This window comes from Phaethon aethereus, assembly GCF_964289735.1.
Source record: "Phaethon aethereus genome assembly, chromosome: 13".
In the NCBI taxonomy this organism is placed as follows: Eukaryota; Metazoa; Chordata; class Aves; order Phaethontiformes; family Phaethontidae; genus Phaethon; species Phaethon aethereus.
The window spans coordinates 1,985,547-2,006,589 of record NC_138589.1 but is presented as its reverse complement, the minus strand read 5'-3'; the positions used below and the strand labels follow the sequence as shown (position 1 = coordinate 2,006,589).

Here is a 21,043-nt window from a genome sequence, read left to right as displayed (position 1 = left end):
GAGCTCCGCTACGAAAACTTGAGCTTCAGTTGTTGAGTGAATGAGATGCTGCTTCACCCTTCAATCTGTACGTGCTTTGTCTGTGGGAAAAGAGAGACGCCGACGGGTTTTCTAGATCAGGATGAAAAGACTTGCAATTGCATTTGGAGGGAGCCTAATTACAAAAAAATTAAGCGGGGAGGAAATTATTAAAAATAATTTTACATAGACCTTGGAAAAGAACAGTTTGTCAAGACGAGGAGATAAAAGAGAAAAAGCACCTACTGCTTGTTACATAAATCTTCTGGCTTAGGACCTGCCAAGGATGCAGAAAGGTGGTTTTTCAATTTTCATGCATTTAGCTGTTGTAAATTTTTTTTTCATTATCCCAAACCTTTGCTTTGTGTCTCTCGCCAGGAAAGAGCAAATTGAGAGATCAGTGCACAGAGCAACATGATGAGGATTTTTTTTTTTTTCCTAGTTGTAAAGTTGTATTAAACCCTTAAAATCGATCTTGTGAGCCCCTTTTGTCCGAATGGGGGAGCTGAGGCCCGAGCTTGCTGCTTGAAGGAAAATGGGAATTCTGTGTCCTGGTGGTGTCTTGCAGGGGCAAACGTGGGATCCGTTTGGTGCTTGTGGGGCAGCCCTGCCTGGAAATTAGCCTCTCAGCTTTTTATCTGGCAAATTTTAATTATCTGAGAAATTATTATGCACAGCAGGAGAGACATACTGCCTGTACCTTTCTGCGTATGCCTTTTTTGCTTACGCATGTGCAGTGCCCTGCATTATTTACGCACCCCTCACCTGGTTTCCCACACAGTATTTTTTCCAAATCCCTTCTAACCTAAGCGGCGATTTTTTTTTTTTTTTTTTAAATTTTTTTAACACTGCTTTAACACAACGTATTGAACTAAGATTGTTCGCCTGCCTAGGGGGCTTGCTGCAGACGGAGCAGCGCTCCCCAAAACTGGAAAGAGCCGGGCATCGTCCCCGCCGACGCCGTCCCCCCGCCCGCAGCACGCCCACCCTCTCCGCTTGCTTTGCCCCATGCAGACCCCGGCCCCGGGCGCCGCCTCTCGCCGCGGGCGCGGATGAGGTCGTCTTCGCCGGGGAGGCCCTCAGGCTGGAGCAGCGGGAAGGAGCCGAGACGAGCGACCTCGAAGGCGCTCCCGCGCGGGTACGGCACCGCGCCCGGCCCCGGGGCCCCGCATCGCGCCGCGGCTGCCGGGCGCGGAGCCGCTCCGAGGGGGGGGGGGGGCACGCAGCGCCCTGGGCGAGGGGCAGGGACCGGGGCGGGGGGGGGGGTGCACCGAGGGAGGGGTGCGTTCACCCTAAAAACAACAAGCCGAGAGGCGGGCGAATGCTCGGGGGACGTGGGGCACCCAGGCGGGCTGCGAAGGCTGCTCTTTTACCGCCGGAGCAGGGCTTTTTCTCCTGGAAAATGGCTTTTTTTTTTTTGCGTTTGTTTTGAAGGTGGAAGAGGAGAGAGCTGAAGCAGCTGAAACCGATGCCGAAGGTAGGATGCACGGGGGCGTAGCGTGAAATTAGGCTGGACCAAAGCAGGCAGCGCGACGGGGAAAATGCAGCTTCTTGTCTGGCCGCGGAGTTTCCTGCAGCGCGGGCAGCCGGGGCTTTTCGCCGGCTTCAAGCGTTCCGTGGAAACGGTGGCACTGATATTGCCATCAGCTGGAGCCAGCTCTGAAAGGCCGGCGCTTACGCTTACTTACTTAAGCCTTGGTGGTTAAGCGATGGAATAGGAGTTTCTCCTTCAGCTGGAGAACGCGGGCGCGATAAAAAGGATTTTCTCGACCGCTTTGCTCAATTTGGGGAACGACTGGTGGCATAAAGTGCATTTTAATATAAGCTCTGGGGAGGCAACGGGTCGGCCCTGCAGAGCACCCCGACCCTGCAGCCACGCTAGAGCAGGACCCGGTGGGACGCTCGCCCCCGCTGCGGCAGCGGGAACCCCGGCAGCGCTGCCCCCCCCGCCCCCCCGGCGCCGACGCGGCCGTCCCGTCTCAAACCGTCCTGTGTTTTGTTGCAGCTTCAGATGCCTTGCCCTTTGCTTGAAAGCACCTCGGCGCCGAGCAGCGTGTCCGCCCGCGCCCGAGGCGTCGAGCTAGACCGGCCGGCGCACGACAAGCCGCTCGGTGGCGGGGACGCTTCCCCTCCCGGCCGCGACCCGCTAGAGCAGCTCCCCAACGTCCCCAGCCGCCGAGCCCCTGCTGCCGCCCGCGTCCCCCTCCCTGCCGCCAGCAAGCCGAAGGCTGGAGTTGTCCACCCCAATTTTTGCGACGAGGAGCGATCCCCCTTAGGTATCGGAGGCGTCGGCTTCGACGATGGGCTTAAGGAGGGGGGGGCGAGGTGGTACTCCCGGAGTAGTCACTTCTTGTCGCTTTTTTTTTGGGGGGGGGGGGGGTAGGGCAATAAATAAATAAAAAAATAAAAGCGTGCTTCGTGTTGCAGCACAGAGGCTGAGGAACAAAATTCATGTTTTTTCTGCTTCCGCCTCATCACTACGTGCCTTTTTTAGCTGACCCCTAAAGAGCGTTTGCACGTACCTGTAAATGATGTGCTCTACGTTTTGACCCGCTTCGGCCAAAAACTCTCCCAGAGGACCTGCAGGCAGAGGGTTAAATACCCGCCGCGCACAGTTTTCTCCTTAGCACTCATGCAGCCCGCTCGTACGAAGGGGACGGTGAGATGGATGTTTGGTGTTCACAGTTTTTCTGCCTTTCAACCCAAGAAGTACCAACGATGTCGCTGCGGCTTTGCTTTCCTTTGCTTTGCACGAGTGAGCCCAGTTCCGCTGCTTTTTCTTACGCACGGTCGGGCTTTAACTGCAACCCAAAGGGGCTTTTTCTCGGTGATTTCGTTGAGCCCCTCTCTCGTCCGCTGGTCCCACATCAGCGCAGGACAGGAGGGGAGACACCGGGCTCTTACGGACGCGTGAGAACTCCCCTTAGGGGGAAACCTGCAGGGATGGATCGCGTTTTGTTACGTAGCTGAGGAAAGGAATGCCGCTTCCCAGCCTGGGCGGTGGGGTCTGGCGAAGAAGATAACCCCTCGCCCCATTTCCTTGCCCTTTCCCATGCCCTTGGGCGACCGGCATCTCTCCCTACCCGCCGCCAACCTCCGACCTTCCTGCTTCTCCCCTCGCTTGTGGCAGGCAGCACTTTTTACCTCCGCAAAAAGGAGAGGCTGGAAGGGCTTATTTAAATAGTGCCGCCTTCTGCGTGAAAAGCAAACGCTTGTGTAATCTGGAGTTCGCGGGATCCGTGCGTTCACGTTCGGAAGACCCAGGGGATTTTCCAGACCCTGGGAGGCAGGTTTGCAGCTGGAATGCCTGGGTTCCGGCGCGACGCCCGCGGCTGGTAATCCCCCGCTCCGTCGTTTTCCAAACCGCGGGGACCCGACGCTCGCGTGGAGCAGTCGCAATCGCTGCGGGGCAGTGGGGGGGAAGCAGAAGGGGAGCAGGTGGCACGTCTTCTAGTGTTAAAAACTGGCAAAAAAAAGAGAAAGAAACGCTCTAAACTGTTAGGAGAAAGGAATGCCGGGCGAGGAGGGAAAAGGAGAGTCCTTCCAGCGGGCTGGGGGGCTCCGGGGCAGCTCCACGGAGGCGACGGGGCCGGGCCCTGCGCCCCTCTCACCTGCGATTATTGTCCTTCTCCGCGGGCCAGGTGATGACCCCACCGTGGACATCGAGGGTGCAGACGGCGGAGGCGATGCTGCGGAGAATGAGGGTACCCGCTTACCGGCGCCCGCCGCCGCTCCCCGCATGCTGGCAGTGCCCGGCGCGGCACCGGCGTCCCCCAGGTACGGCTCTGCCCCGGTGCGCTCCCCGGCTCCTGGGGGTCTCGCCCACCGCCCCCCCCCGTGACGGTGCCGGTAGAGGGAAATTTATTCAACCGTACGGAGCAGCCCGTTTCCGGCAGGCTGGGATGGCGAGCCGGGCGACGTGCGCGTGCCGGGCGACGTGCGCGTGCCGGGCGTCGCTCCCGCGCAAGGCGGGGGGGATGGCAAAAGCCTCGCCCCTTGTTTGCATTTTTTTAATTAAGCGGTTGAATTTTTATTCAAAGCTTTTGGGGGATGGGGACATCCCTGTCTGTACATCCTCCTGGAGATGGGCCCGCGCCCCAGGTCGTGGTCAGATCCCATTTGTCTGTTGACGCAAGCCCCTGCGCTCCCAAATTCAGAGCCGGGGGGTGTGTGTGTTTCTGTGTGCTGGTTGTGGGTATTGATCCTAAAACCCAACAATTTTCTTCTTGTGTTTTTGCTGGAGGGGTTTGCAGCCTCTCCCCCCGGCTTCGCGCCTTTGGATGAAGGATGCTCGGAGAGGGGGAGGATTAAAACTGAGCTTTAACATTGAGGCTGGAGGAAGCTGATGGTTTTTTGGTTGTTGGGTTTTTTTGAGGCTCATTCTTGAAAAGGATTAAAAATAAAAACCCAAGTGTGTTTTTCTGTGCTGCAAACCAGGTGTTACATCCATCCTCACTTAATAATAGTTTGGATCTTTCAGTAAACAAGCTCCTGGAGGAATTGAAACTAAAACGGCTGTAATCCAGGCTGTTGAGCTGGGATTAAACTGGGAAAGCAGAGCCCAAGGAGCCATACGAAACAGCTGCAGTGCACATGCTGACCGCGTTAAGAGGCCAGTGATTTAAAGCCTGCGGAGTCTCGCTGCCTTTTTTCTATTAGCCTGGCGAGGAAGATTTTCCTCTGACGAGAAGCTCGTCACCGGAGCGCCCGGGATCAGCCTTCGGCAGTCGCTGCTCGGGACGCGTTTTTCTCCCTCCGGTCAGTGAACAGGACAGGCTTATTTTTCTGAGGCAGAAAAGTCCACGTCGTCCGGTCCCCGCGGCCGCTCTCGCCGTGCCGGCGCCGTGCGCCTGTCCCGGCTCTCCCCGGTGGGGTGCGGAGGCTTTTCTGCGCCTCCCTCTTCAGCAGCATCTGGGAGGTCCCCCAAAAGGCACGGGGTGCCTCCGCTTGGGCGCCTGACCCAAGCTCTCTCCGTTCTTGTAAATGGGATAATTCCCAAAATTGGCCTCATTCTTTGCGATTATTCCCCGTCACGAGAACATTGGAAGCTTAGGTTCGTCCTTCTCTCCTGGCACGGCAGACGAGGCCGTGTAACTCCCCTCTCCCTGGGATGCGTGACGTTGCTGCAGACCTTCATCCCTCTTTGAATCAGGGTCGAGGCGCTCGGCTTCCTCTCGTGCCTTTTTTCAACCCACGTAGAAAACGGACAACAATTCGGATTAACGCCCACGTCGTGCGTTCCAGCACGTTTTAGGCCTCTTTGGAGTCTCAGGATCCAGCAGCCCAAAGGCACAAACTTAAGGTTTTTTTTTTTAGATCCACTTATCTACGTGCAATTCTGTCCCCACCGTCACCTTTTATCAAGTCTTTTATCCAGACCTTATTGCAGCCTTTTAATACGTAAGGGGAAGCTTCTAAGAAAGATGGAGAAGGACTTTTTAGCAGGGTCTGTAGTGACAGGACAAGGGACAAGGTTGTTTTCAACCGAAACAAAAGGGTTGTGAGACACCTGGAAGAGGTTGCCCGGAGAAGTTGTGGATGCCCCGTTCCTGGAAGTGTCGAAGGTCAGGTTGGACGGGGCTTTGAGCAACATGATCTAATGGAAGATGTCTCTGCCCATGGCAGGGGGGTTGGACTAAATGACTTCCCACACCGCTCGAGGGGGTGGCCTGCAAGACGGGGACTGGAGGAGCAAAGTCCCTCCTGCTGTAAGAGAAAATCAGGTTCGAGACCACCTGAGGAACTTGAACATGCACAAGTCTCTGGGACCTGACGAGATGCATCCCAGAGTCCTGAGGGAATTGTAGTTGCCAAGCCACTCTCCGTGATATTTGGAAAGTCCTGGCAGTCAGGGGAAGTCCCTGGAGACTGGAAAAAGGGAAACATGGCACCCATTTTGGAAAAGGGAGCAAGGAGGACTCTGGGAACTACCGACCCGTCAGCCTCACCCTCTGTGCCTGGGAAGATCCTGGAACAGATCCTCCTAGAAGCTCTGCTAATGCACACGGAGGACAGGGAAGTGATTCGAGACAGCCAGCGTGGCTTCAGCAAGGGCAGGTCCTGCCTGACCAACCCAGTGGCCTTCTAGGATGGAGTGACCACACCAGTGGACAAGGGAAGAGCGACCAATGTCGTCGATCTGGACTTCTGTAAGGCCTTTGACAGGGTCCCCCACATCCTCCTCTCTAAACTAGAGAGATGGATTTGATGGGTGGCCTGTTGGGTGGATGAGGAATTGGTTGGGAGGGTAGTGGTCAACGGCTCAATGTCCAGATGGAGATCGGTGACAAGTGGTGTCCCTCAGGAGCGCGTTTTGGGACCAGGACTGTTTAATATCTTCAACAATGACATGGTCAGTGGGATCGAGTGCACCCTCAGCAAGTTTGCAGGTGACACCAAGCTGAGTGGTGCGGTCAACATGCCCGAGGGACGGGATGCCATCCAGAGGGACCTGGACAAGCTCGAGGAATGGGCCCGTGTGAACTTCATGAGGTTCAACAAGGCCAAGTGCAGGGTCCGGCACCTGGGTCGGGGCAACCCCCGGTATCAGCACAGGCGGGGGGTGAAGGGATGGAGAGCAGCCCCATGGAGAAGCACTTGGGGGTCGTGGTGGGTGAAAAGCCGGACATGAGCCGGCAACATGCGCTCGCAGCCCAGAAGCCACCCGTGTCCTGGGCTGCCCCCAAAGCCGCGTGGCCAGCAGGGCGAGGGAGGGGATCCTGCCCCTCTGCCCCGCTCTGGGGAGACCCCCCTGCAGGGCTGCATCCAGCTCTGGAGCCCTCGGCACGGGAGAGACACGGACCTGCTGGAGCGGGGCCAGAGGAGGCCCCAGCAACGCTCCGAGGGCTGGAACAGCTCTGCTGGGAGGACAGGCTGGGAGAGCTGGGGGGGCTCAGCCTGGAGCAGAGAAGGGTCCGGGGAGACCTTAGTGCAGCTGCCAGGGCTGAGAGGGGCTGATAGGAAAGATGGGACAGACTGTTTAGCAGTAGCGACAGGACAAGGGTTAACAGTTTTAAACTACAAGAGGGGAGATTAAGATGGTGACAAAGGATGAGGAAAAGGCTGAGGTACTTCATACCTTCTTTGCCTCAGTCTTTAATAGTAAGACCAGTTGTTCTCCCAGTACTCAGCCCCCTGAGCTGCGGCCAGGGAGGAGGAGCAGAATGAAGCCCCCATAATCCAAGGGGAAATGGTTAGTGATCTGCTACACCACTTAGACGCACACAAGCGTGTGGGGCCAGAAAGGATCCATCCAAGGGTACCGAGGAAGCCGTCAGAAGTGCTCACCAGGCCACTTTCCGTCGTTTATCAGCAGTCCTGGCTATCCGGGAAGATCGCAGTTGACTGGAGGTTAGCAGATGTGATGCCCATCTACAGGAAGGGCCAGAAGGAGGATCTGGGGAACTACAGGACTGTCAGTCTGACCTCAGTGCTGGGGAAGGTTATGGAGCAGATCGTCTCGAGTGCCATCACAGGGCACATAAAGGACAACCAAGTGATCCGGCCCAGTCAGCATGGGTTTATGAAAGGCTTGGCTAATCTGATCTCCTTCCATGACAAGGTGACCCGCTTAGTGGATGAGCGAAAGGCTGTGGATGTTGTCTACTTAGACTTTAGTAAAGCCTTTGATGCCATTTCCCATGGCATTCTCCTGGAGAAACTGGCGGCTCATGGCTTGGACAGGCGTATTCTTGGGTAGGTAAAAAGCTGGCTGGACGGCTGGGCCCGAGTTGTGGTGACCGGAGTTAAATCCAGCTGGTGGCCGGTCACAAGTGGTGTTCCCCAGGGCTCAGCACTGGGGCCAGTTCTGCCTAATCTCTCTATCAAGGATCTGGATGAGGGGGTCGAGTGCTCCCTCAGTAAGTTTGCAGATGCCACCAAGCTGGGTGGGAGTGTTGATCTGCTGGAGGGTAGGAGGGCTCTGCAGAGGGATCTGGACAGGCTGCATCGATGGGCTGAGGTCAGTTGTATGAGGTTAAACAAGGCCAAGTGCTGGGTCCTGCACTTGGGTCACAACAACCCCACACAACGCTACAGGCTTGGGGAGGAGTGGCTGGAGAGCTGCCCAGCAGAAAAGGACCTGGGAGTGCTGGTTGACAGCCGGCTGAACATGAGCCAGCAGTGTGCCCAGGTGGCCAAGGCGGCCAACAGCATCCTGGCCTGTATCAGCACTAGTGCGGCCAGCAGGAGCAGGGCAGGGATCGTGCCCCTGTACTCGGCACTGGTGAGGCCGCACCTTGAATCCTGTGTTCAGTGTTGGGCCCCTCACTGCAAGAAGGATGTTGAGGTGCTGGAGCGTGTCCAGAGAAGGTAAATGGAGCTGGTGAGGGGTCAGGAGCACAAGAGGAGCGGCTGAGGGAACTGGGGTTGTTCAGTCTGGAGAAGAGGAGGCTGAGGGGACACCTTATCATTTGGTCTACACGCACTGCTCTTCGCTAGCTATGCGTCTCTTCGGTCACCTCATATTGTAGTAGTTGTAGTTTGAAGTCTTCATGCATCAGTGGAAAAAAATCTGGGGTTTAGTGCCATTCTGACCAGCAGGCTGGAGGTCCTGTCCCAAAAAACATCCCTTGCAGCCGGACTGTATCAAAAGACCAAATGTTTACCAGGGGATTATCACATGGGTTCCCTTTTCTTCCATGGATGACTGAGAAAATTCTAGACCTGCCAGGGTTTTGGACTTAGGGTTGCGCATATATGAAGTTCTCCACGGGCCTGAACGTAACATCACAGCTTCCCTCCGAGCCCTTCACCCACCAGTTTCCAAAATCCGCTGAAGTTGTGTTGCTTTTTGGGTGGCTCTTGCTCCTTCTCATGTCTCTGCTTAGCACACGAGTGAGCTACAGGCACCACAGAACAGCAAAGGGTGTTTCCTGCACCTCTGGATTTACAGCCTTCCTGGGGACCTTCATCTCCTTTTATGTCTCTCCAAGGGCATTCACCAATCTGAAGCAAAAAGAGGCATTTTTTTTCCCAGACGGATGCTGACGCACGGAGCTTCGCGTGTAGGCGGAGGGTGACCACCTTGAACTCTGTGGCCTGGGGGGACCCACGCCACAGGCGAAGAGGGGGGACGGCAATACCGGCTCTGCCGGGTCCCCCTTCCAGAGCAAGAGGCCATTGGGCCATCGATGCAGGCGTTTTGTGGGCTTGCTCACGGGTGAGGGTGGGCTCGGCTGGACTTGGCTGCAGGTTTTCAAACCGGTCCAGATTTTTGCCACGATTGTCGTCTTCGTCTTCCGATCTCCTCCTGCGTTTGTGTCCACAGGAGGAAGCCGCTGGCCCCGGAGGATGGCCGGGGCAAGGGACCAGCGAGCCAGCCGCCCGCCCGAGCACCGCGAGGCTGGGACGAGGCGCGGAGGGAAAGGTGCGTGGCGGGACCGAGGGGCTCCGGATGCGCCGAGCTCCCGGGGGCGCGGGTCCCGGGGCTCGGGTGGAGATAGCAAAGATCCTGGACGTGCTGGGCCACCAAAGGGCGAGGGAGCCCCGCACACAGCGGGTCTAGAGCTGCTCCAAAACCAACCATCACGACGCTCCCCGCAGCGGAAACTGCTCTCGTGTTCTCCCCGTAGCCAGACAGACACGTTCTCCTGCAGACTTAGGTTTAACCACGGAGAAGATGCGCCTTTGGTCTCCATACGCTCCAGCTCTACGGGGGACACCTTGTTTTAACCGATTGCGGAGAAATAACCCTTTCCTTCCGCGTAGGGAGTGAGCACCGGCTGCGCATCACGCGCCCCGCGTCCCGGCTTCCCAGCCTCGGAGGGGGCTGCCCTTCCTGGGAAGCAAAGATTTGGGGGGGGGGGGGTCTGCACCTCCACCTCGTGGAGCATTTTGCCTTCTTCCCGGGCAGAAATCGTGGTGCCAGTTACCACAACTGGAGCCAGCCTTGGAGCTACAGCAGCCGAGCTGGTTTCTGTCCTCCCTCGTGGTGACGCTCCTCAGGCGTGCGAGGCGACGCATCCCGGCCTGAATCCCTCAAAGAGGCTAAAAAGAGACGCTCTAGTTTAGAAACCCGGGGGATAGGTGCACACTTTCACCCCATAGTTCTTCCCCAGCCGTCTTCTCCCAAGCACACGCGGCCCAGCCTGGGATTGCGGTGCTTCCCGAGTCCCTCTGAGGGCGTTCCGCACCCCAGGGCAAGGATGAGGCTCAGGCTGGCGCTGCTGGACGGTATTTTACCGAAACCACCTTAACTTGTGTTCTTCTGATTACACAATAGCCAAATAAAGACTATCCAAATAAAGGATCCCGTAGGTTAAAAAATGGGTGGTGAAGCTGCCCTCGGGCTTTCCCGCCCGGGTGAAGTGCCCGACGGTCTCCTCGCAGCCCGCCCGAGCGCGCCGGCTCAGCCGCCAGCCTGAGCAGTGCCACCGTCAACAGCCGGCTGCAGGAGCTGGTGAGGCTCTTCAGAGAGAGGACCGAGAAGGTGAAGGAGAAGCTGACCGACCCCGACGGCACCTCGGATGACGAGAGCCCTACGGCATGTGAGTTCAAGTGGGGCTGGGAGCGTTTAACCGGTGGGTCCCCACACAGGCTGTGTTTTTCAGGGAGACAGCTGCTTTACGGGCAATTTAAAGACCGTAAAGCAAATTACAGCAAGGAGTTTTTCTGCCTTTTGAAATAACTGCGTGGCCTCTCCCAGCCCCGGCCAAGCCGGCGCCTGCGGCAGCACCGGAGCCTCCCGCGGGAGGGGAGCCGGAGGGGGACAAGCCGTCGGGGGACGAGCACTACTGCGAGATGCTGTGCTGCGCCTTCAAGCGCCGGCCCTGGGTGGACCGCCTGAAAAACTACCGGTTCCCCGGCAGCATCGACCCCCTCACCGGTGAGTGACGGAGCACGGCCGCGAGCCCAGGCTGGGGGCAAGCTGGTGGGACCGGAGGAGAGGGGGTGAGGAGGGGAGAGGGGGTCCGAGATGAAACCCTCAGCTTTTCCCAGGCTTTTTGCTGGGCAAAGGCTGCCCCTGTGCTGTGGACAGCCCACAGCTGAAATAAAAATCAGAAAAGAAAAATCCGCTGTCCCTGTGGACGCCCCACAGGAGCCCAGCTCCTTCCTTAGCCCTTGCTGTTACGCTGTCGATAAAAGATCTCCCGCAGGTTTCCTCCTCGCGCTCGGGGCGGGGATGAAAACCCCTTTGCGCGGCGGTTTCGCGCGGGCGAGGGCCGCGCGCGCCCGGCCGACGGCGGTGCGGTTCCCTGCGCGCAGACCTGACGTACGTGCTGTGGCTGTTCGTCGTCGTGGTGGCCTGGAACTGGAACTGCTGGCTCATCCCCGTCCGCTGGGCTTTCCCCTACCAGACGCCGGCAAACATCCACTGCTGGCTGCTCGTCGACTACCTCTGCGACCTCATCTACCTGCTGGACATCGTCGTCTTTCAGACGCGGCTGCAGTTCGTCCGGGGGGGAGACGTAATAGTGAGTGGCGGCGCGCCGCATCCCGCCGCGAGGGACCAGCCGCGGCGACCTCCCGTCCCCGCCGCCCCCGCGGCGTGGATGGTGCCGGTCACCGACCTCCGAACCGAGCTCTCCGAGCTGCCCCACCACCGCTGCGGCCGTCTCCGCCCTCGAAGGACCGCGCGCATCGCCGCCGCCGCCGCGCGGCGGATACGCTGGCGGTCTTTTCGGCGGTTTTTTTGTCTTTTTTCCCTAAGGTCGATACCAGCCCACCTCGAAGGCGTGTGCTCCGTGCCGGGTGGAGATGCTCGGAGGGTGCCGCTCCGTGGTGGCGGGGCGCGGCGGATGCCAACCAGCCGCGGGGCGGCCGTACGCCGCTAGCCGTCAGCGGACGGCGTGACGAGCCCCGGGTTTAATTTTCGGGGGCGCAGCTAGGCAGAACGCGCTAGCAGCATGACAAAAACGATTGCAATCCAAATGCCTAGGTCACGCGCCTGAGGTCAGTGGAAGCCCTCGGTTCCGTTCCCGTATCCCATTAAATAAGCCGTGGAAAATAAAACCTTGAGGGTACAGCCTTCCCGTCGCCCACGCAAGCGCTCAGACGGGGAGCTTTCTCCCGTGAAGCCTGATTTTTGCCTTGCTCGCACCGCGAGGCGGTTTCTCTGGGACGCAGGACGCGCGGGGGGATGTCCCACGGCAGCACGGGAAGACGGCGTGCGGCCGCCTCTGCTCCTGCTCCTCTCGCCGCGCTCCCCTCCGCAGGCACGGGGGAAGCGTCCTCGCTGTTGTGGTGCAGGAGAGGGAAGCCGGGCAGGACCGTGTCGGCCGCCGCTTTCCTTTCTGCAAGCAATGACCGGTCTTCTATCTCTCTCTCCCTCCTCTTCCCAACCAGACGGATCGCAAGGCCATGAAAGAGAACTACCTGCGGTCGCGACGCTTTAAGGTTCGACGTCGTCGCGTTCGCCCGTCTGAGAGAGGAACCTCAGCAGGTCCCCGCTGAGGTTCCTCTCTCTGTACGGGCTTCAGATGGATGTGGTGTGCCTCCTGCCCCTGGATCTCTTCTACTTCAGAGTCGGCGTCAACCCGCTCCTGCGTTTTCCTCGCTGTCTGAAGGTGGGTCGGCGCCCACGCCGTCGGGCGGGCGACCGCTGGCGGCGGGCGCGGAGGAATCCCGCGCCGGCTGGGACGGGCCGGGGCTCGCCAGGCTGGTCGGCGATGGCGAGGGGGCTGGGAGACGGACGGGTGGTCTTCTCCCGAGGGCTCTGCGGGGGTCACACGCTTCGTCTGGGTCCTCGCGCGCGCTCGCGTTTGAGGGGAAGGGAGCCGGGTTTGTCCGCGGCGGTTCGAGCGGCGTTTTACGGGGGCGCGACTGCCGGCGGGGGCTGCGGGAAGCTGGAGCACGCGGCTTCCCCTCCTCTCCCAGTACCCGGCCTTCTTCGAGTTCAACGGCCGCCTGGAAGCCCTCCTGAGCAAGGCGTACGTCTACAGGTGAGGGCCAGGCGCGGGGCCGCGCCGCGCGTTCCGCGTTTCTGGTTTATTCTCCGGCTGCCGCGGGCGGGACGCGGGGGTCCCGGCGGGAAGGGTCGCCTCGCCCCGGACCCAGCAGGGACGGGGGTGCCGGCGCTGAGGAGGAGCCCCCGGCGGACAAGCTGCTTTTTCCGTCCCTTTTCCGGAGGCGGGGGGCTGCGGCTGGGACGCGCGGCTGGGCGCTCTGCGGTTCCCGCGTTGGCCGGACCTCCGCGGTCGGCTCTGGGCTCATCGCTTCGAAGCTCCCCGTGATGCCGCGGGGGGGATCCGAGGTGTTTCTCCCAGCAGACGCGGTATCGCCTCCCCTCCTGCTCTCTCGCTCTCTCCATTTTTTGGGTTTTTTTTTTTAATTTTTTATTTTTGCAGAGTGATTCGGACCACTGCCTATTTACTGTACAGCTTGCACGTGAACTCCTGCCTCTATTACTGGGCATCAGCCTACGAAGGACTGGGCTCTACCTCCTGGGTCTATGACGGGGAAGGAAACAGGTACAAGCCAGGACTTGGGTCCTGGCGTAGCACAGCTTGCCGTGACGAGCTGGAGCAAGAGGAGAGGTGTTAGGATGCAGCTGGGTTCATAAAACCCCCCTGAAGCGAAGGGTCGGGGGTGCCAGGAGAAGACGACGGGGACGGGAGGGACGGGATGCGCGGTAACGGACGGCGCTGCAGGACGACGAGGCTGCGGCTGGGCTGCGACGGGAGGCGACGCAGGTGGGGAAGCCGAAAAACTGGGGACGTGGTGCCGGGAAACAAGGCTGGGATGGCGGTGTCAGCCCTGCTTCCGCTCGCCACGAGCGGCTGTCACCCCAGCAGCCTCAGTGCTGGCGTTGCCTACTCTTGGAGCGCCGGGCTCCCCCGGTTCACGTCGCTGCTATATAGTCATTCTGTGTGATATACATACCCGTATCTCCCCGTGAGTGTAACGATAACATCCCAGGGAGTGCCCAAGATGAGCGAATCAAGAATTCACTTGACACCTCCCGACTCCCACGCCAACAATTTGCTCATAAACCCTTTTTTCTGCCCCCCCCCCCCGACTATTTCTAAAGCGTAAATGTTGCTGAAAATAAGTTGCTGGTTTACGGTAGCGGGGCTGAAAGAAGCAGAAAATGGGAGTAGGCAGAGTAGCTGAGCCTCCTGCAAGGAAGTTTCTGGAGGGTCCCAACGTGTGTCCCCCCCCCGCTCCCGTAGCACTTCCAGAAGCACCCGCGGGTGCAGCGGGGCGTCTGCCGCCCCTTAATTTTCTCTTCACCACCCATAATTACTCTCAGCGGGCCCTGGCTTGCCGTGGCCAAAGGATGTCAGCTTGGTACCGCGGGGTGAACCAAGCCTTCACCGCGGCAACGCCTCCGAAGCTGCCGCCTCTTTTTCTCCCCAGCTACATCCGCTGCTACTACTGGGCAGTCAAAACCCTCATCACCATCGGGGGCCTGCCGGACCCCAAGACGCTCTTCGAGATCGTCTTCCAGCTGCTGAACTACTTCACGGGCGTCTTTGCTTTCTCCGTCATGATAGGGCAGGTGAGCAGGAGCCCCGCGGGGTTCCCAGCCGCGGGTGGGGAAGGTTTCCGTGGGGTTGGTCCATAGGTTTGTATCTCCGGGTTGGTTTTTCCCGCGTTGAGGACCCGCTCGGCATCAGCGGAAGGCAGAAAGGGTTTGGCAGATACCGTCACGGCTCGGTGTACGCGCTCTGGACTGCTTAACCTGTGTGATGAGTTAAGTGGCAGCGATTAAAACGTCTCTTCCACCCCTTCCTCCCACGCAGATGAGAGACGTGGTCGGCGCCGCTACCGCGGGGCAAACCTACTACCGGAGCTGCATGGACAGTACCATTAAATACATGAACTCCTACAAAATCCCCAAAACTGTTCAGAACCGGGTGAAAACGTGGTACGAGTACACGTGGCATTCGCAAGGCATGCTAGGTGAGATCCAGCCGCTCCGAGGGTCAACACTTGCGCCGCACGCGTCTTACTGCGGTTGCTCCGTAGAGCCGGAATGTTACTGTCGAGTAGCCCCCCGGTTTCGGAGGTGGCTTATTTTACTCTTCGCTGTACGGGCTTGTTTGCCCACCTATAGAGTACATAGGCTGCGCCTGGGTCACAGCGCCGTGGTGACCCGGCGTCGCTCATGCCGCGCCAAGTCCAGCATCCCACCCGCTGGTCCCTGGGGAGGGGGCAGCGGGGGGCAATGGCCGGCCAGAGCGTGTCCCGACAGCAAACCCGTTAGCTGCCTGTACCAGTAAATCCTCCGGCAGGCCCCCCGCGCCCGCTCCCCTGGCCGAGGGGGTGCTGGCCTGGCCACACCGGTCTGTCCCCGAGAGCCGTCGGCGCAGGGGCAACGCGACGGGCGGCCCCTCCGGCGCCCGGCGCCTTTGGACCCGCGGGTTGCCGGGTGCGCAGGGGCTGGCGGGGACCCTTCCGGGCGATGGGCACCCTTCCCTTGCCCTCCGCCGGCAAAACGCGGGCTGCTTTCCCCCTGCCACGCCGCGGGCACGCTCTCGGGTCGAGCGCGGGAAACGGCCCGTTTTCTGCTTTTGTCTCGCAGACGAGTCAGAGCTGCTGGTGCAGCTGCCGGACAAGATGAGGCTGGACATTGCCATCGACGTCAACTACAACATCGTGAGCAAAGTGGCCCTCTTCCAGGTACCCCCCGCAGCGCAGGTCCTGGCTGGCGCAGCCCGGCGTGCCGGCGCGGGCTAAGGGCGCTGTCGGCTCCGTTTCGGCTCAGGGCTGCGACAGGCAGTTGATCTTCGACATGCTGAAGCGGCTCAGATCGGTGGTCTACCTGCCTAACGACTACGTGTGCAAGAAGGTAATGAGACGCCCAGGCGGCCTCCCGTGCCGCGGCCGGGCTCCGCAGGGCACTGGGAGCGGCGCGGAGCGGGGAAAGCCAGGCCTGGCCCATCACCGTGGCATCGAGCCGCTTCGTGGGGCGAGGGGGGCGGAATTCAGAGGAAAAACCTCCTCGGTTGCAGCTGGTCTTGGGCAAAGACTGACCTCTTCTGCTGCAGCCACGAACAGCAGGAGAGCGGGGAAGAGCCTGCGGAGCCGGAGGAAACTTCCGGAGGGTTAGATGAGGATGCTGGGGGAGGGGAGCACCCGCAGGACAGAGTGTTTGGCGAGCTTGGAGAGGGGGTTTCCAGCAAGGTGCAGGTTAGGGCATCCGTAAGGGCTCCCTGTTTCGGGGCACCCCACACAGCACCCATCTTCACCGCAGGGGGAGATCGGCCGCGAGATGTACATTATCCAGGCGGGACAAGTGCAGGTGCTGGGGGGACCCGATGGCAAAACTGTGCTGGTGACTCTGAAAGCCGGATCCGTCTTCGGAGAAATAAGGTGAGCGAAGCGTTGCCGGGGAACCCCGGGGAAATCCAGCTCGCAGGCTCTGGGCGAGGAGGGTGGGAGGTGGGGAGGTGGGCAACACCCCAATTCCCCTTTGTGATCGAGCGCCGCGAACGCCGGGCAGCGCCGGCGGCGCAAATTACGTTTTTTTTCTCGGAGCTTTTCGGCTGTTTTTGTCATCGCGCTGTTTTCCCCCCGGGGAGCCAGTGACAAGGAGCGGAGGTATAGGGAGGGGTGGGAGAACGAATACGAAAAGGTGTTTCGCTAAAACAGCCATTAACCCGCCCGTTTCGTGGGCGTGTAAAGTCCCGTACCCACCCGTAACGCAACGACGGAGTTTGCTCCCTCCAGCTCAGCGGACACGAGATTGGGCGTAAAACGCAGCATTTAAACTTTCAGACAGGCAAACCCTTTTTTTGCGGAGCGCTCCATGCCAACGTTTCCCAGCGTTCTTTCAAAACTGGGCTTGGGAAAATGTCATCGGGAGTAAAAATTAAACTCTGAAAGAGGGAGATGAGGGGACGGGATGGGAAAAGGGGGACTTTAAATTAGAGATGTCGTGCGGAGCCCATCAACGGCGGCACTAACGTCTCGCTCCGTGTCTCGCAGCTTGCTGGCGGCGGGAGGGGGAAATCGCCGAACGGCAAACGTCGTCGCTCACGGCTTCGCTAACCTCTTCATTTTGGACAAGAAGGACTTGAACGAGATTTTGGTGCATTACCCGGAGTCGCACAAGCTGCTGCGCAAGAAGGCCAAGTGCGCGCGGGGCCGCTGCTTCCTCTCCCGCGGGGTCTTAGAAAGAGCGGAGGTCGGGTTTCAAGGTCGCGGGGGAGATCTCCCTCCGCGGGAAAGCTGCCGCTGCAGCCGCCGGGCGTTAGGCACGCGTCGCCGCGGGGCAGCCGGGCACCGCGGGCGCCGGCGCTTGCCGCGGAGCCTCGCCGCTGAGGGAAGGGCGCAGCTGGGGAACGGCCGCGGCCACAAGCGCCCTGCTTTGAAAAATCTGTTAAAACACCCGCTTTTTGTTAAATCTGTTAAAACGACGCGGTTTTTGGCGTCGCCTTCGGTGTGCTGTCCTTCCCAAGGTGTAAAAAGTCCCTGTCCTTTTAAAACCCGATTTTTCCGCGTCATAAAACCCGGCTACTATAACAGCCCCCGGGCTGAAATCCTCCCTCCTTTTCCCGTGCTGCAGGAAAATGCTGAAAAGCAACGATAAGCCCAAGGATGAGAAAGGAGCACCCGGAGACCCGCTGATCATCCCCCCAAAAGCCGACACCCCGAAGCTCTTCCAGGCTGCCCTGGCCGCCGCGGGGAGGACGGGGGGCAAAGGGCCGCTGGCGCGGCTGCGGTGGAGGCTGAAGGCGACGCGGGCGACGCAGGTCGGCGCGGGGAGGACGGCAACGTGGCTTTGCTCCCTTGGGTGCCGAGTCACCGCCCTCCCGGAGCGGCTTCGCGGGGCGTCGCGACGGCGCCCGAAAGGCGCGAGCTCGGGTCGCGGGGGTCCGGCCGCGCGTCGTCCCGCGGGGGGTTCGTTTTGCAAAGGGAAATACGTTGACTTGTCGCCCAGCTGCGCTAAGCCTGAGCCTGGTTTCTGGATATATAGGTAGATATTCTATGGAGATGCAGCCAGCGGTGAACGCCTCTTCCGTGCCGCACCGACTCGTGGCTCATCGGCGAGCTGCGGCACGGAGGGTGACGCCGGCACGGCGCAGCCAGCGCCCGCCAAGCTTTCGCGGCGTGGCTGGGGCAGAGGGGCCAGCCGCCGGCCCCGCACGAGCTGCGGTGAAGTCACCTCGGCTTTTTTATCACGAGTAACTGAAAAAGAAAATGGCCCTGCTCTTTTTTTTTTTTTTTTCCCTTTTATTTTTTTTCCCTTTTCTTTTTGCTTTTTTTTTCCATTTTCTTTTTCCTTTTCTCTTTTCCTTTTCTTTTTTCCCTTTTTCTTTTCTTTTTCCACTTCTTTTTCCCCCCTTTTCCCCCCTTCTTCCCCCTTCTTCCCCCTTCTTCCCCCCTTCTTCCCCCTTCTTCCCCCTTCTCCCCCCTTCTCCCCCCTTCTCCCCCCTTCTCCCCCCTTCTCCCCCCTTCTTCCCCCTTTTTCCCCCTTCTCCCCCCTTCTCCCCCCTTCTCCCCCCTTCTCCCCCCTTCTCCCCCCTTCTCCCCCCTTCTCCCCCGTTTCTTGTTTCCCCTTTTCTTGTTTCCCTTTTCTTTTTTTCCCCTTTCTTTTTTTCCCCTTTTTCCCTTTTCTTTTTTTCCCTTTTCTTTTCCCCTTTTCTTTTTTCCTCCCTTTTCCCCTCTTTCCCCCTTCCCCCCCTTGTTCCCTTTTCTTTTTTTCCCCTTTTCTTTTTTTCCCTTTCCCCCTTTCCCCCCTTTTCTTTTCTCCCCTTTTCTTTTCCCCTTCCCAGTGTTCCTGCTGAACTCGTAACAAAGCTCGTGCCTCCGTGCAGACCAGCACGGAGCTACGCGGCGTGTCGCATCTGGGCGCGCGAGGGGAGGTGAAAGCGCCGCTGATAAGGGAGCGCGCGGTGACCTTGAGCCTCGGCAAACGTCCGGGGGGACGCGGAGCGTCACTGCATTCCTGCCGCCCTTCGCGCCGCGCGGCGCTCGCCACGGGTTAATAACCAGCTAAGGGCAGGAGCGGCGGCGGCGACAAGACCCGTCGCTGGAGGGTGCGCGGATTAGGAGCTAACCCCGCTAACGGGGTTAGTGGGACCCCGTTAGGAGGACATCCCTCTCCATGGCACGGCCGTCGGTGAGGCTCCCGAGGCTCCTCTCTAAGGAAGGCTTTGGCACTCCCTCACAACACCACGTCTGCCAGGCGTTTGCCGAGACGAACCCCTCCGGATGCTCCAGGAGCAAAGCAAGAGCAGGAGAAGGCTTCGTCGCGGCCGTCCCCGTGCGCGTCTCTCTCGAGACGCGCGGGATAGAATCCCGCCGCCCTTCTCGCCGCGGTCCCCTTTGGCGGCGATGCTGACGATGAGGTCCGGCGCGGCGCAACGCCTGCCCGGCTTGCGCGGCGCGGATGCCACGGTTGGGGTTGACGGACAAGGGTCTCCTAAGGTTGGTTGATTTCTTTGTTTGTTTGTTTGTTTATTGTAGGGTTCCAGTTCCAGTCCGATCCCACCGAAATCACCAGCGCACCGGAGATCGCCCGCCACCTCCCGCGAAGCACCCACCCACCTGGGAGAAGAAATATCCTCCAAGTCTTCTGACAGTTTGGTCACCGTTCGTGTGATTTCTGCGGCACGAGCGGACGGAGAAATCCTCGCCGCTGAGACTTCGGGGGAAGAAGGAGAAGAAAAAGAAGAGAAATGAAAAACAAGCAGGTCCCGGGGCAGGAGTAGGAGTGAGGCAAACGCCGGGGGTAGAAGCTCTTCGCCGTTAACCGCGTCGTTTCCGCGCAGTGGCTGTAGGCTTCGCTACGTGCTGCGGGTAGGATCTGCCTTTCTTTTCTGCCTAGACCTTCACCCGCTGTCGATAAAACCCTCTGCCACAGGACCCAGAACCGTACGAGGTTTCCGCGCGCTGGAGATCTATTTTTATTAAGCGTCTTTATGAACGTGCCCGCTCAATCTCGGGCCGGCTTCGAGATCCAGCCCTATGGAGAGGGAGCCCTGAAGAAATGGCTTTTTATGGCTCTGGGTGGTTAACGAGCGTTCAGATAACGAGTTATTCGCCTCTGACAGCTGAGTCACCGCTTGGCCAGGAAAAAAGGGCAAGAAAAACCCAACAAGGTTTCTCTGTCGGGCTCTCGAGGTTGTCGGCAGCAGCTGAAGGGTGATTCATCCAAAAAGGACGCGGACTGCGCTCGCCAGCCGAGCGCAGACCGAACCACGCCGTCACGAGAAGGCCGAGGTCCGTCGCGGTGCACGTAGGCTGGAAGGTGCTCGAGGGTCCCCGCGCGGTGCCGAGACCACCTCGGGTTTGCGGCTGGGAAGAGGAGTTTCTGCCAGCGGTCCGCCCCGGGGAAGTGGCGGGCTCTCCGTCACTGGTGGCTGTGACGGAGAGATTTGATGAGCGTCTTTCAGGGACGGAGAAGCACGATCCCGGACGAGGAGATGTTCCCGGAGATCCCTTCCAGCCCCGGGTTTCCACGGCTGCACCAACCCGCTGCCGCCGGCGGGATAAGCTGAGTGCAGGAAGGGAGAAGCCGTGGTGGTTTCCAGCTGGGACGGGGAGGAGAAGTGCAGTAGTGCTCTCCTCTCCCAGCCGGTGTTTCAGAGTCGGGCCAGAGCCCGTAGCGCGCAAACAAGCGTGCGCGAGCGTGCCGGTGGTCCCCTGCGCCCGTTGCCGGACCTCGGTGACCCGCCGCGTTTTCGGCAGCCGGTTCCCAGCCCCTTTCGGTCCCTTGCTTGGCTCTTGGCCACGTTTCCCGTGGAGAAGCCGCCGCCTCGCTCACCGCCGCGACAAGGTGCTTGGCGAAGGCGCTCTCCCAGTCGTCTGGGACCGGGCGCTGGGTGCTCCAGCTTTTTTTTCCCCCCCTCTGTTTGCATTTTCCCTGGAAAACAGACGGGTTTCAGCGGCAGGAAAAGGCAGAATACGCGTCGGCGTGAATTAACGATGGCTTGCTCTCTTTTGAACAAATTCCAGGAGCTCCAATATACCTCAGGAGGGTCCCGAAGCCACCGCTGCCCTTAACATTGCAGGGGAAAACCCGCCCAAACCTCCCTAAATATTTCTCGTACTCGGCCAGTCGCGAGTGGTTTCCTGCTGGGTAGAAGGTTTTGGGGTTTTTTCCCTATATAAATATTTAGACAATCAAACCAGG

General features: G+C 59.5%; 1 protein-coding gene across 1 annotated transcript in view; it reads left to right on the top strand.

Annotated features, from left to right (window-relative positions):
* CNGB1 (cyclic nucleotide gated channel subunit beta 1) overlaps positions 1–19,590 on the top strand; it is a gene marked incomplete at its 3' end in the record, with an annotated part of 29,975 nt that extends 10,385 nt beyond the window's left edge. Inside the window, exons 14-32 of the mRNA XM_082005632.1 lie at positions 1,033–1,156; positions 1,453–1,495; positions 3,660–3,795; positions 9,287–9,385; positions 10,348–10,505; positions 10,664–10,843; positions 11,224–11,432; positions 12,304–12,354; positions 12,438–12,524; positions 12,835–12,899; positions 13,305–13,427; positions 14,317–14,458; positions 14,703–14,862; positions 15,485–15,582; positions 15,668–15,751; positions 16,157–16,275; positions 16,891–17,037; positions 17,471–17,657; positions 19,375–19,590. Coding sequence (XP_081861758.1) covers positions 1,033–1,156; positions 1,453–1,495; positions 3,660–3,795; positions 9,287–9,385; positions 10,348–10,505; positions 10,664–10,843; positions 11,224–11,432; positions 12,304–12,354; positions 12,438–12,524; positions 12,835–12,899; positions 13,305–13,427; positions 14,317–14,458; positions 14,703–14,862; positions 15,485–15,582; positions 15,668–15,751; positions 16,157–16,275; positions 16,891–17,037; positions 17,471–17,657; positions 19,375–19,590 — 2,428 coding nt within the window. The remainder of the gene's footprint in view (positions 1–1,032; positions 1,157–1,452; positions 1,496–3,659; positions 3,796–9,286; positions 9,386–10,347; positions 10,506–10,663; positions 10,844–11,223; positions 11,433–12,303; positions 12,355–12,437; positions 12,525–12,834; positions 12,900–13,304; positions 13,428–14,316; positions 14,459–14,702; positions 14,863–15,484; positions 15,583–15,667; positions 15,752–16,156; positions 16,276–16,890; positions 17,038–17,470; positions 17,658–19,374) is intronic.
* Between the last annotated feature and the right edge of the window lie 1,453 nt (positions 19,591–21,043).